This window comes from Chiloscyllium plagiosum, chromosome 11 (assembly GCF_004010195.1).
Source record: "Chiloscyllium plagiosum isolate BGI_BamShark_2017 chromosome 11, ASM401019v2, whole genome shotgun sequence".
Lineage (NCBI taxonomy): Eukaryota > Metazoa > Chordata > Chondrichthyes > Orectolobiformes > Hemiscylliidae > Chiloscyllium > Chiloscyllium plagiosum.
The window spans coordinates 19,274,965-19,289,377 of record NC_057720.1 but is presented as its reverse complement, the minus strand read 5'-3'; the positions used below and the strand labels follow the sequence as shown (position 1 = coordinate 19,289,377).

The 14,413-nt window shown below is 41.7% G+C and overlaps 1 protein-coding gene across 3 annotated transcripts in view; it reads left to right on the top strand.

The window, feature by feature from the left end:
* bcar3 (BCAR3 adaptor protein, NSP family member) overlaps window positions 1-14,413 on the top strand; it is a 116,902-nt gene that overhangs the window by 90,212 nt on the left and 12,277 nt on the right. For all 3 annotated transcript variants that reach the window (XM_043698829.1, XM_043698831.1, XM_043698830.1), the window contains 4 exons: window positions 841-1,286; window positions 3,565-3,665; window positions 4,834-5,561; window positions 12,041-12,156. In XM_043698829.1, the coding sequence (XP_043554764.1) occupies window positions 841-1,286; window positions 3,565-3,665; window positions 4,834-5,561; window positions 12,041-12,156 (1,391 nt within the window). The remainder of the gene's footprint in view (window positions 1-840; window positions 1,287-3,564; window positions 3,666-4,833; window positions 5,562-12,040; window positions 12,157-14,413) is intronic.

Here is a 14,413-nt window from a genome sequence, read left to right as displayed (position 1 = left end):
CAATTTGGTCCAGTGTTTGGGAATCTGATGTCCCCTGAATAAAATGTACAAATGGAGATTGAGCAGCGCATGTAATACACAATCATTTTGAATTGAAAATGAATCTCTGGATGTATCTCTTGTGTTTAATTACACGAGACTTAAAAAGAGACCCCGCTGTACTCCACTTGCTGCACTGGTACAAGGGAAGGATATATATTTGCCCTGGAGTGTGGCAACACAAAGTAAACGTTTCATGGTAGAACGTTGAATGAGCTAGAGGAATAAATGGAACTGGGGGGCAAGGCAGCACTGAGCCAGTGTAGGGCAGTGCTGATCCATCAGCTACTAGGTTCCCCGTTAGCAGCTATTGATTCTCCCAGCCTGACCTTTATCCATACTTTTGACTGTCCAACGGTTTTCCTCTCTCACTGGGCTCCATTTCCAGCTCTCATTTACTCCTCTCCCCACCCCATCTTCAGCAGATACATCAACCTTTTCCGAGCTGAAATCAGTTCTTAAGAAGGGTTACCGATCCTGAAATGTTAACTCTGCTTTCCACAGTTTCTCCAGCAATTTCTGTTTTTGTTTCTGATTTCCAGCATCAACAGTTCTTTAATTTAAAGGTAAATGGATTTGAGGAACAAACCAGCCATGATTACATTGAATTGTGGGGGCAATTTTGAGGAGTTGAATGGCCTCTTGCTGTTCCTTATATTACATTTGGTTTGGTTGACCACTGGATATGAAATATTGATCAAACTATAAGGTTCTTGAATACTCAGTGTTGTTACGATGGATAGAGAGTGAATTCAACAGGCACATGCTCCTGAGTCCTGCTGACTGTGTTTCTGTTTGAAGGTTGCAGAGTCCCTGATTCAGAGGGATGGAGACTTCCTCATCCGTGAATCTCTCTCCAGCCCTGGCAACCAGGTGTTGACCTGTCAGTGGAAGGACACCCCTCACCATTTCAAGATCAACAGAGTGGTTGTCAGGCTGAACGAAGGCTACAGCCGCCTGCAGTACCAGTTTGAGCGGGACAGCTTTGACAGCATCCCCGCTCTGGTCAGGTGCTATGTGGGGAACCGCAAACCCATCTTCGAGCAGGTCGGGGCCATCATTTTCCAGCCCATAAATCGGACTCTGCCGTTGAGGTGTGTGGAGGAGAAATACGGGCCAGCTGCTCCCGTCAGGCAACAGGTCTGCAGCACACCGGATGGAAAACTGGACACAGAAAAACGTCTGAGCTTGAACGTATCAAACAGGCCTAGTCAAGAGCGGATTCTGCCAGCTGGAAACCTTTTGAGGTAGGTGTCTGGATAGAAATAATTCATTAACCACAGCAAATTAAAGGGAGGTGATGGCTGAGTTGTATTGTGACTGGACTGTTAATCTGGAGACCTTGGTCCGGGGACCCAGGTTCAAATCTCGCCACGGCAGATGGTGGAATTTGAATTCCATAAAAATCTGGAATTAGGAGTCTAATGATGACCATGAATCCAATTTTTTTTTTGTCAGAGAAACCTATGTTCACTTATGTCCTTTAAGGAAGGAAACTGCCACCCTTACGTGGTCTGGTCTACATGTAACTCCAGACCCATAGCAACTTGATAGACTCTTAACCGACTCCTGGGCAATTAGGGATTGGCAATAAATGCTGACATGGTCAACAATGCTTGATTCCGCGAATGAATAAAAAAATTAAGATTTAAGTTAGAGATTTTTCCCTGTTTAACAGCAATATATAAAATTTAATCTGACAGCTGCACTGCATGATGTGCGGAGACTTTCTGCTGGCTTTGATGAGGAGTACTCCACTACCTTTTTAGTTCAGGGTTAAAACTCTCAGAACAGCAATTGGCACAGAGGTAGCTTTTAAAAATCCAGTATAAAAATAACCCTGTGTATTTTAAACATAGCCACCAAACGAGCTTTCCACTTAAAGAAACTGTGTTGCTGGTTGGACATTTGAATGGTTTCCTGTTTGGGATTTGTTGTGTTTGGCTTCATGAGATCGATGTTAAGTGGATGCACCGTGCAGACAGTGTTCTCATTGGTCATGCCTCCCCCCTCCACCCCCAACCCACCACCACCACCTGTCCCTCCTCTGCAGTCCCAGTTTTAGCAGTAGGCAGTGAGGGGTGGTGGAGGAAGTAGTGGGGAATTGAGATGCACAATCAGCAGATGGCTTGCTGAGAATGACAAGTGGGAGATAGTGGGGACTGCAGATGCTGAACAGTCAGTATAGATAGAGTGTGGCGCTGGAAATAGCACAGCAGGTCAGGCAGCATCTGAGAAGCAGGAGAGTTGACGTTTCGGACATGACCCTTCATCGGGACTTCAAGCGGTCAGGGGTTGGGGAACTGCTACCAAACTACCCCTATGAAGGTCCCATATTATTATGAGTAGAAGTGGAGCTCCTAACACAATAGGACAAAATTAATAAAATTAGGCTATCTACTCTAGTCCAATTTGCCTTCTCTTCCCCTGTGTCCTTGAACATTTTTCTTCCTCTTTTATTTGATGGTGTCTCAAACCTTCCAAGTGAAAGATATTTATTAACAGCCACTGGAGTATTGCTGAGAAACGAGACATTCTATTGAAGCTTTTCATTTTGCACTCCTCAGGACAGACGCAAGAGTACCAAATTCCAAAAGGAACAATAATTTATACTGCATGGGAAAAGGAATTTTACAGCATGAGATTCAGCACCCCTTCCCCTCTTCCAATAGTCCGGGCGAGTGCCAGATGGCATTTCTCTCTTTTTCAGCAATTTTATTAATTATACTGTTTTCTTTGCTTAGACCAGTTGGGAAAGTGTGAAAGGTTTTTAAGATCATCAAGCTCTGTTTAGCACCTTTGTATATAAGACCATTAAGAAATGTAACAAATAAAACTGATAGAATTGAAATGAAACAGGACAGCTTGTGCTCTTCATGGTCTTGATGAATTCGAGTTTATTACCTCAAGCTAAGTGAACAGGCGAAACTATTTATTGCCAGGGCTCTTCCTGTCCAGTTCTTTACCATCAGCTTCTCAATTCACTTTTGTACAAGGAAGCTCATACATACCTCATTTGTATAATCCCCTGTATAGTCCAGTTAAAACCAGACTACTGTGTGTTAATTATTGACTCTCTACTTTTCCAGTCGTTTCCAACATTATGTGTGCGACCTTTGTCCTTGAAAAAAATTGTATCGCTGTAGCATTTTAAAATGACGTCACTTTCCCATCTTTGACCTTGGGGATTAAATGTCCCTGGAGCTGTTTTAAGTGAGTATGTACACCAGGTTAAGTTGATGGTTTCTTCTTCCCATCCCGATATTTGCTTTACATCCTATGTGGAATTCCTTCAGTTATAACATGGCGATTCAGTATATTTATGTTCTTCTAGGTAGTTTAGCAGTCCCTTTTGTCTTCAGGTGCCTGTACTTGGCACTGTCCAAGTACATAAGGTGTCAGCAAAGGAAGGATTCTGCCAAAAAGTACTTGTATCTCTATGCATTAGATCGGCAAATGTTTAAAGCACCATCTGGTGATAGATTTACAGGTTTTTAAAAGCTTTTCTTTTCTCTGTCACAATAGGAATAAAGACAAGAGTGGGAGCCAGCCTGCAAGTCTTGACTATGTCCAGGATAGACGCCTACCCTTGAAATCTCATCAATCGGAAAGTTACCTTCCTTTGGGTGAGTTTGAATCAGTCCCATCTTCAAAGACTTTACAATAGAAAGACATTGAAGCTTTTTGTTCCTCATTTTAAAATGCCTGTGCCGTGTTTACCGAGTTTCTTACCTTATTCAGTGGTCACTGTTGCTTCAATATTGTACCAAAAGTAGCGAGCAAAGTTTTGGTGTTTTATCATTTGAGCCATTTCTTGGTGAATTAACCTGTGTCTGCTGTCCTTCCATAATTAACACTAGTAGATGTTCATATTATAGTTGTTGCCTTGTATACCAGTTACAGAACCGAAATGTTTAATGCAAGTCAAACATTCGCCTGTAATTTTTAAATGCAGCAATGCTCCCCTTTTAAGTAGTGTCAAATGGAGCAGGTTCGTTATTAAGTAGTTTAAAAAATTACTACTCGTTTATTCACCAATACCGTCTTATCGCATTGTAAAGTATTTTGGGAACAGAGTGCAAAAGTCTTTTGGTAACAGTCTGCATACCTACCAGCTGGCTGAATCTCCAAATAGGTTGCTTCCCCATTCTCTCAAACTTTCAGTACAGGTTTTGGTCTTCCCAGCACTGACAGGTCACTTTTAGGGATAAAACAAATTAACTGCAGTGGAGAAATCAATCTTGCAAATATATACCGACTACGTTGTGAGGATGTATTTTGTGATTTCATTTTAAAGTAGTCAGGGGAAAGAAGCACCTTCACTTTGGCTCTTTGCTGCATTATTGGAATAGTAAAAGATCTATTTACATGGTATTTTGTTTACTTCGAGCTGATGTATTGGGCTCAAAAAAAATCTTGAATTGGGAATGCATTGCCTGATATTACATGCAATCATAATGGGAAAATCTGCTTTGTTTTAAGTAGTGGGTTTCAGGAATCTATCTCTTTCCTAAAATGGGAAATTTCTGTAAATCTCACAGAAGGAAGAATCTGAATTTGTACAATAGTTCCCCTCTCTTCTTTGAAATAGTGCTTTGGATTTTTTTAATGTCCACCTTTGAGGGCAGATGGGTAGAAAATTTCAGCCCTAACCCAGCAGATGTGACACTGTAGCACTCTCTTTGTACCCCCTGCAATGTCTGACTCAGAGGCACACTGGCATCCTTTGAGCTGGAGCTAACACTGACTGTTAGTGGATCCTAATCTACTGCACCATTTCTTATTTACTCACAGGAATGAAAGCTCCGCTCCAACAACAGCAACAACAGCTACCGCACCGACCTCAGCAACAGCAGCATAAAGTAATGGAGGGAACTGCATGTATCAAGCCCCAAGTGTTTCGAACAGGCAGTGAGCCTGCTCTCAGCCCAACATTCACCCGAAGCCCCACTTTGGAATTTCAAGCGGGGGAAGCACTGAGAGGGTCTGATAGTCAACTCTACCCCAAACCACCTCCAAAGCCCAGCAAGGTATCCTCACTGAGAATGCCGCATGCCCCTTCATTAATGAACAACTCTGATAGAGGCAAGTACGGTAAGATGAGTGCTGGTAGCCCAGAAAGGGGCAGTCATTATACTGAACTAAAAGATGATGCCTCAGTGGAGCAGGCCGGGACAGACCCATACTTATTCCAGCCTGACAGCTTTGTAGAAAGACTAAACACTGAGGAAGCAGCAAAGATCTCCTTCCAAAGAGCCAACTCAGTCCTCAGCATTTCGGACGAGAGCCCATTCCAGTTCACAGTCTCTTCTGCTGAAGATGAGGAAAAGGCCAGTGATCCAGTCTTCATTGCACCCTCCCTTGGGAACATCTCTTGCTTTAAACCCAATGACTTCAAATCCAAACTGCTTCACCCTGACAACAAGCCCTTAGAAACGTGGGTGATCAGACGTGTTAAAGAACTGTTTGCCAATAATGACCCTTCAACTATTGCCAAGCACATCCTTAAAGTGGACTGCCAGGTAAGAATTTGTGTTACAGTTCACATCATAGATTTGTAAAGTTGCATAATTGTATCTAACTTTACCAGTTACATGTTCAAGTATTAAATGCAACACTCTGCGAGTCAGGAAGGCTGCATAAAGTGTCAGCTGGATGTTTTCAAGAAGATGTCATTTGTATGATAATTTTAAAATAATTTGCCCCCATTGGTTGTGGGTTGTATGAATACAGGAGTTAGGGACACAGTGATGGTAGATGAAGGAATGACGAGTATGCTGATCATTTTGAGGTCAATCACTGAAATCCTCATTGTGGAAAGTATCTGACATTTTCTATCTGATGCTTCTATTATTTTTTACAACAGTTGGAATCACTACAAAGCCCAAATGTAACACCTTTTGTTAGATCCTTTTGCAAGACGTAAGAACATTGAAGTGTATAAACCCCCTTTGTATTCTTAGAATTAAATGAGAAAATGTTTCCTGGGAGGGGCAACCACATCACATAAGTCGGATAAGCAGGATATTGGACGCGTATCAAACAGTACAGGCAACCGCTGTGTGAATCCTTCAGAGTGTGAAGTAGCTGGTGGAAAGTGTTAATAAATAAACTGATAGGTCAGTGCATTGCTCCCTGATATCTAACTGACTGTAAGGCATGACATTTGGAAACCAATAGTATTTATTGGTGGCATGCTTTAGAAAACACTTTAACTTACTCGTGCAGTGCATAATCAGCACAGGATGTTTTCTAAGACTGAAAAAATGGTCATCCACAGTGTTGTCCATCAATTCTGGAATGGGGTGGTGGGAAAGATTTGCTATTCAGTCCCACTGCAACTCCCTCCGGTTGACACAACTGATGCCTGGCGCAGACACTCTGGAGTTATTCATTCACTTAGAGATTCAGAAATGGGAACATTCTGTTTCCTTTGTATCTCGCCATGCGCTGCTGCCTTGTTTTTGCTGTTTGCCCCAGAGGATCCTGCAAGGTTCCTTAAATGGACTGATAACACATGGAGTGAAGCTACCTGAGAGTTAAGTGAGTGGGCCAAATGCATCTTTTTTCTGACCTGCTTGTTCCCATCTCTGAGGTGTGTAGGCTGTGCTCCCACTTTTAAAGGCCAGAGCCCAGTGTCCATATACTCCAGCATAATATGTCCACTTTACCTGTGATTTTCACTAATCCATATTCCAGTGGGTAAATCAAAAACTCTTGTATAAATCATTCCCCTCCCCAACAACCAGTGCAGATTGTTTAGACATGATGAAACAGTAGCATGTAGGAAACTTCTCCTTCAAATATCCTGTAGATAATGGTTTGCTGTTTCTTTTCTTTTAGATTCCCTACAGTGTGGAAACAGGGCCTTCGGCCCTACAAGTCCACACCAACCCTCCAAAGAGTATCCCACCCAAACCCTTTCCCCATTACTCTACTTTTACCCCTAACCTACACATCTCTGAACACTATGGGCAATTTAGCATGGTCAATTGACCTAACCTGCACATCTTTGGACTGTGGGAGGAAAACGGAGGAAATTCACGCAGACACGGGGAGAATATGCAAATTCCGCACAGACAGTCGTCTGAAGCTGGAATAGAACTCGGGCCCCTAGCGCTGTGAGGCAGCAGTGCTAACCACTGAGCCACCGTGCCACCCTAGGTAGGGTTTTCTGAATAGGGAAGAGTTGAATCTCACATGACCCCTGCTAATGTAGGTAACAAAATGTAAGAGCAGTCTGCTGCGCAGGCAGAACACTTGCCAATTCTCCATAGAAGGGAGTAGATATAGGTTTATCTTTGAAACAGTGATATTTATAGTAATTTTTGTGTCACAAATAGCTCCCTGATTAGTTTTCAGGCACAAAGCTTCCCAGGAAGTTTACAGTGATAGAGAATCAGTCCATGCAGACATTGGCATTTTCGACATGCTGTGAGCCTAACAGTATCCAGCTCCGAGTGGTTCATCCCACTGAAATGCTGAGTTTGGAGAAACAGATAATTAAAACACAATGTTTGTAATTAATAACGTTTTCAGAACAGAAACACGTAGTGGCGGGGGAGGTAAACTCAGCACACTAACAGTCGTCTGATCAAGTATCCCACTTCAGCCCTGTTCTGAGAAAAAGTGATTCCTTTCCTTTATTGCCAATTAGCTGAAATTCAAGTGTTCAATGGTGGCTGTCTCTCCAGTAAATGATCTGACTCTCAAATGTAACTGTAACATCGGAACAATGGCAAAATGTCCTCAAAGGTAGAATCAGTTTGGTTAAATACTTTCAGCCGTTTGCCTTTTCGTAATGATCTATTTTTCAAACTTCCCAAAACTGAAGGTTTATTCAAGCATTGGTGTAAAGGCTGCTTGGTGTCGCTTAGGATGAAGAATAGACAGATCGAAAGAATGTGGCCGTTCAGGTGTCTAACAATGCAGGATTCACTGTTGTACTTAACCATTCAAGAAGCGCCACTCCATTATCTGCAGGATGATGGTGGGATAGTTGGAGAAGAAAATTCAGTAGAATGGACATAGCTGGGATCTTCCAGCATTTCCAGCTGGGGGTCCACTGCTGAGAGAACTGTAGTCAAGGCTACTATCTGCTGACTTGGAAGAGTGGCCACACAGTGTTGACAACCCCCAGAGGCGGAGAGATGATTGGCACAGACCAGTAACAGAAAGGTGCCCTCTGGGTGTGTTCACAATGCCACACTCCAGGGTCATGATGAAATACATCGTGAAAGGCTCAACGTAGAAAATCCTTGGCTATAATCTCTGCATGGTTCAAGGGCAACTCCAAACTGAAGCCACTGGTCTACTGGCTTACAGTGACTGATCAGTTAATATTTCAGTCATACGGATTACATGCCTTGTCTTGCAAAGTTGTCCACCTGTAGCAGAGCTAGTCAGTAGCTGACACAGGCCTCAAGGCTATTTCATCTTAAAAAGTCTTCTGTGCCCACTAGGGGTAGGCAAGCACCCCTCACTAAAGGTTTGCTAGGAAATACAGGGCAATATATTTGCCTTGTTTATATATGTATGAAAATATGGCAGCCCAAATATAGTTGCCAAACAGACACCCATTGGCTGGAAAAACCCAGTGAGGACCAAACACAGCAAATCCCTGAAAATTCTCTACCTTTGTTTATCCTGAAGGTAAATTTGGAAATTCCTGACTTCTGTATGTAATAAGTATATTTTACCAAATGGATCAAATTTTATGCATTTTGATACAACTTCCATTTTAGACACAAATGTGAGTGCAAATTTTTCTGGCATAAGTGCTGATCTACAACTTTCATCTCCTGTTTTTTAGCAGTATCTAACTCTCTGTTACACCCACAGCAAAGTTGAATATCCTGTGGTATTTTAGCATTTGGATTCAATGGAGGTAATTTTGACATGCATACAACAGAAGGATTGCAAGTCAGTAATTTGCATCTCTCCCAGTTTTTATTGCCATTCAAGATGGAGTGATGTCAAGTCACTGTTATTCATCTTAGACTAATGCACAAAGTCAGAATGTTCCCCATTCTCTCTGGGTGACTCGAGCTTATTAATACCACATGCTTTGAAATACAGCTTTGGAGTTAAATCTTGGCAACTGCTGGTGGTAATAATTGCACAAATGCTTCGTGCTATTTTATTGAAGGTGCTAACCCAGTTAAATTCAATAGACTAATGCTTCCACTAAAATGAAATCAGTAATCACTGCGCTCAGTCGTTGTGCATGGGCCTTGTTTCAAATTCCAGCCTCAAATTATAGGAAACATTCTAAACTGTTTGTTTCTAACTGCTTGCTATTGTCAGCAATCTGTAATGTAACTGGGAATTTAAAAAAAAGTAGGCCATTCAGCCCTCAGAATTTGTTCTGGCATTGTATTGGATTATGATAGATTTGAACGGAAATAATTGCAGCTTTTGAAATCCAGACCTCAACCACTGGCATTGCGGAAATTTAACAGCAGTGAATGGAAGCACAAAATGTGGACCTGATGCAGCACTGTCTCTTGTCAGAGCCTGGACTTTAATATAATGTTATACTATAAAAGTAGACTATTTCAAAGAGTTCATTCAATTTATGGCTGACCAGTCTTTCCACTGTTATAATGCCAGATTATACTGCAAGGACATCAGCTCTTTTAAATTATAACCGACACAGACTGAAATTAAAAAAGCATCTTTCAGAACCTAAGGACATCCCAAAGGACTTCATAGCTAATAATCGACCCAACCATATTGCAACATTTAGGAACGGTATTAGCTAAACCATGCACAGAATGATCCCACAATCAGCAATAGGATAAGAACCAGATAATCTGCAGACACACAGTTCTTTTCAGTACGTGTTGAAATTTAACATTCATTAACTTGGAGCTTCCAACAATAATTTATATGGGCTCATCAGTCAAGAACATAAACTTACAGATGAGTTACAAAGTAAAGGGCTATCTACATTTTTTATCTGTATGCTACAAGTGTCAGTTTGGTTTGGTGGTACAATTTGTGTTTTTAAGTCAGAAGGCTCTAGATTCACAATCACAGAATGTGTAATGTACACTAACATCTCACTGTAGCATTGGGAGAATGTTATGTTAACAGAGGGATCTTAAGGTCCCACCTTCCTGTTTAAGTGGATGTTAAAAGTTGCAAGGATTCTGTCTTGATGAATGGAGGAGGTGCTCCTGAATTTGAATGAATATTCATTTTTAGTCACAATTCCCGGCAGCTTCAGTGATCTCATTGGTTTGGGGGAGTTTGTTGTGTGTGAAATGGATGCTATGTTTGTCAATAAGGGACAACGAGTGCATTTCGAAAGCAACCCATCAGTTGTGAAGTCCATGCTGAGAGTGAAGTGATGGGGTTTCACCAACTCCCCGAGCAGGGCATGCTAATGTGTGGTCTGAAATGTAGCTGTGTGCAGCTACTATAGCAGAATGGTCACTGAGCAGAATGTGGAAGCCTGGTTTATAACAACTGGCATCAGTGCTTGGGAGCTGCTACTGAGAAAGAAAGTTAAAGCACAGGAAATTCAGGGGATCTTGGCAACTTGGATCTAAAATTGGCTCAGTGACAGGAGGCAGGGTGTTGGGCGAAGGCTGTTTGAGTGACTAGAGGCCAATGTACAGCAGCCTTGGTGGTATGAGTGCTGGATCCCTTATTGTTTGTGATACATATAAATGATATAGAAGAAAATGTGAGAGTGATGAGAAGTAAGTTTGTGCACACAAAAATTGGTTAGGTTGTTGACAGTGAGGAAGCAAGTCTTAGGTTACAGGAGGATATGTGACAGATGGCATTAAATCTGTAAAATGTAAGGCACTTTGGAAGAAGTAACAAGACAAGGCAGTAATTAATGAATGGCAGGGCACTAGAAAGCTCAGCGGGCAGAGAGATGTTGGTGTGCCTGTCCACAGATCCCTGAAGGCTGTAGGACAGGTTAATAGCTGGTAAAGAAGGCATATGGATTCTCGCTTTTGTCAGTTGTGGCGTGTTGAAGCTGTAAAGGATTTTGGTTAGCTGGAGTACTGGGCCAAGTTCTGGTCACTGCACTCTGGGAAGGATATGTTTGCATTAAAGGGAGTGTAGAGGAGATTCACTGGGATGTTGCCCTGGGATGGAGCAGTTTTGCTGTGAAGAGAGGCTGGATAAGCATGGGTTGTTTACTTTAGAGTAGAGAAAATTGGAAGAGCACCTGATTGAGGTGTATGAGATTATGGGGGTATGGATAGGGTGGATAGGAAGCAGATTTTCCCCATAATTTTAAGATGAAAGGCAAGAGGTTTAGAGGGATTTGAGGAAATTCTTTTTCACTTTAGAAGGTGGTGAGAATGCATTGCCTGGGAGAAGGGTCGAGGTGGAAAACTTCACAATTTCTAAAAAGTACTTGGATGAGCAATTAACATATCATTATATTCAAGGCTAGGAGCCAAGTGCTGGGATGTGGGACTAATGTAGATTGAGTAGTTTTTGTTTTGTCAGTGCAGACTTGATGGTCCAAAGGGACTTGTCGCCACATTGTGATTCTAGTGCTGTAACTCCTAACCTTTTATCTTTGACATGTTGTTCTGATTTGCATGTTTTTTTTAAATGAATAAGTGATGGTGAGTTTGTATAAATTATTCAGGCATGAGTGTTTGAACTTTTTGTCCTTTTACACTAAGAAGCTGCAAAGAGAAACTGCAATTCCATTGTTGAGGGATAACTTTACCTAGTCAGCTTTCCTATGTTCCTGTGTGTTTTTCATATTTGATCTCCTTGTTCTTTTCCCCCCTCCTAATACTTCAAGAATTGAGTGCTTGGATTACATTGTTTTTTAAATCCCCTTATTGCTCTCGAATTCTGTGCCAGGCCAGTGAATTTTGAAACAAGGGTATTGACTTGGGGAATGGTCACACTTGGCTTTATTTCAGTGGTAATATAATTAGTCATTGAAAAATAAATCTTTTAATAAAACGGCAATTTCCTGTCTACAACTAATAAATTTGAACTTTGAACTTTCCAGGTTGCTAGGATATTTAACGTTTCTGAAGAAATAAAGCAGCAGATGGGAGTGAGCTCAGGTCTGGAGCTTATTACATTGCCTCATGGGCACCAACTGCGTCTCGATTTAACAGAAAGGTAAACAGTACCAGTGCACTATTTATACTGTGCATAGTAAAAGCAGAATATAATGAAAAGCTACACCATGATGCAGAGTGAAGGAAAAGGGAGGATCAGTGCAGTAAAAGCTAATTAAAATGCCTCCCTTTCTTCACCTCGGTTCAGTTGCTGAATGTACTGACCAGTAAAAGGGTCAAGCCTCCATCTTTGTTCTGTGCAGGGTTAGCTGAACTTAAATATAGTGGCAGCAGGGAATGTCTATGCGATTTGTCTGGTGTCAGTGCCAGTGGTTGGAAGGGGGGGAAATCAGGCTGGGTTTCTGCTTCTCAGCACCACCTGCTGGAATGTTTGAATACAGCATTGAAGGGGAAATTCAATTTGTGGGAATCACAATGGGAGTTAGGAGGCAGAGAGTATCGATAAAGCGAACGTTGGGGTATGATCATACAGTGATCTTATTACTGGAATCATAACTGCTGTATTGGAGAAGATTGGGAAGAAGTGATGTTTCAGTTTCAAAGAGCCTTGGTTAGAGCCCCACCTGGAATTGTGTGTTCACTTCTGAGCAATAATCTTTGGAAAGGAAGATATGGTGCTGAAAGTTTGCGATGATGTATCGCTAATTCAGCAGAACAGTAAAGCCATATTATCGAGGTGTGTTCCCTTTACAGACTTGATGGCAAACTAATCACCTTCAACTCAGCAAATGTGGAGTTTAGATCAGAGTGGTGCTGGAAAAGCACAGCAGGTCAGGCAGCATCCGGCGATTTTCCTGCTCCTCAGATGCTGCCTGACCTGCTGTGCTTTTCCAGCACCACTCTGATCTAAACTCTGGCTTCCAGCATCTGCAGTCCTCACTTTTGCCTAAGCAGATGTGGAGCCTATTGTTTGGCTTTTGGGATTTACAGTCACAAAATAATAAGTTAAATACCAGAATAACTCCAGAGCAAGTTGCACAAACATTGTTATATTTAGAGGTGATTTAAAAAAGGCCTTCAAAATAATGGTGGGATTTGAAGGATATAAATAAGAGTCCCCTGGGGGATTTAACCCTCTGCCTTTACCAGTCAACAATACAGCTGTGCACACAGAGTAACATAATTGTCATTTCAAGTTACATTCTCATCTGCTGCACAGTTCCTGCTGTTTCTGTTTCTATATAATTATTTGACAATCAAATTACTCTGGTCTCAGTGATGGGATTAAATCATTGACGAGTTAGAGTGCTGCACTTAGTTTTTGGTCAGGCAGGAGAGTTTTAGAGAATGTGATCATCATTCGGCAACCTGCTCTTGATGCACATGAGGTCAGAAATAGCTGTGGTTGTGATGCTTCTTGAGGTCAAATAGCTACTATCCGTAGTGTATCAATGGAAAGGCGACCAGATGGAGAATGTGACAGACAGACTGTCTGTTCTCTACCACTCCAATCCCACCAAAATTATAATTCCTCCTGTGGTATTGTTATACATGACAGTTTCTTAATCTTCAAACTACAAAGCGGGGAGAGTGATTGAATTCAACATCCACGTGATCTCCAGGGGACAGTACCAGATGAGAGGTTACTGTGATTTATTTGTTCTCGGGATCTGGACAGTTTGACAAAATCACACTGCCCAGTGTCCCCAGGCACACTCAGGGCCAATCACAGAGTGAAGTTCAGAGTCAGGTTTACTCGGTAAAAATAGCACATTTGCTTTGCTGAAGGCTGTAGGTAAGCCAATTAGACAGAAACTTGTGTTTACCACCATTGAACTGCTAAAAGTGCTCTACTGCCAATTAAATGGTTTTGAAGTGCATCACTGTTTTAATGTAGGAAATGCAGCAGCCAATTTGCACACAGAAGCTCTCACAAAAGCATTATGGCAATGTTGTGACTACATAGATATTTTGTTATGTGGGCTGGGATAGATGCTAACCAGAACAGATCCGTGTCATGCAATCTTTTGCACCCTTCATATGAGAGTGGACAGCCCTTAATTAAATACCTTATCCAAAAGATGACACCTCTGACACTGTGGTGCTGCAATGATGGTCCTGGTTCTTGTTGGATTATGACAGCAAGCTGGCAGGTTTAATAATTATTCCTGATGTTAGCTCACTAATTCTCAGAATTATTGCATTTAATTTCATAACATTGCTTGACTAAAGTTTGAATGCACAACATTGAAGTTAAAAATCACACAACACCAGGTTATAGTCCAACAGGTTTAATTGGAAGCACACTAGCTAGTGTGCTTCCAATTAAACCTGTTGGACTATAACCTGGTGTTGTG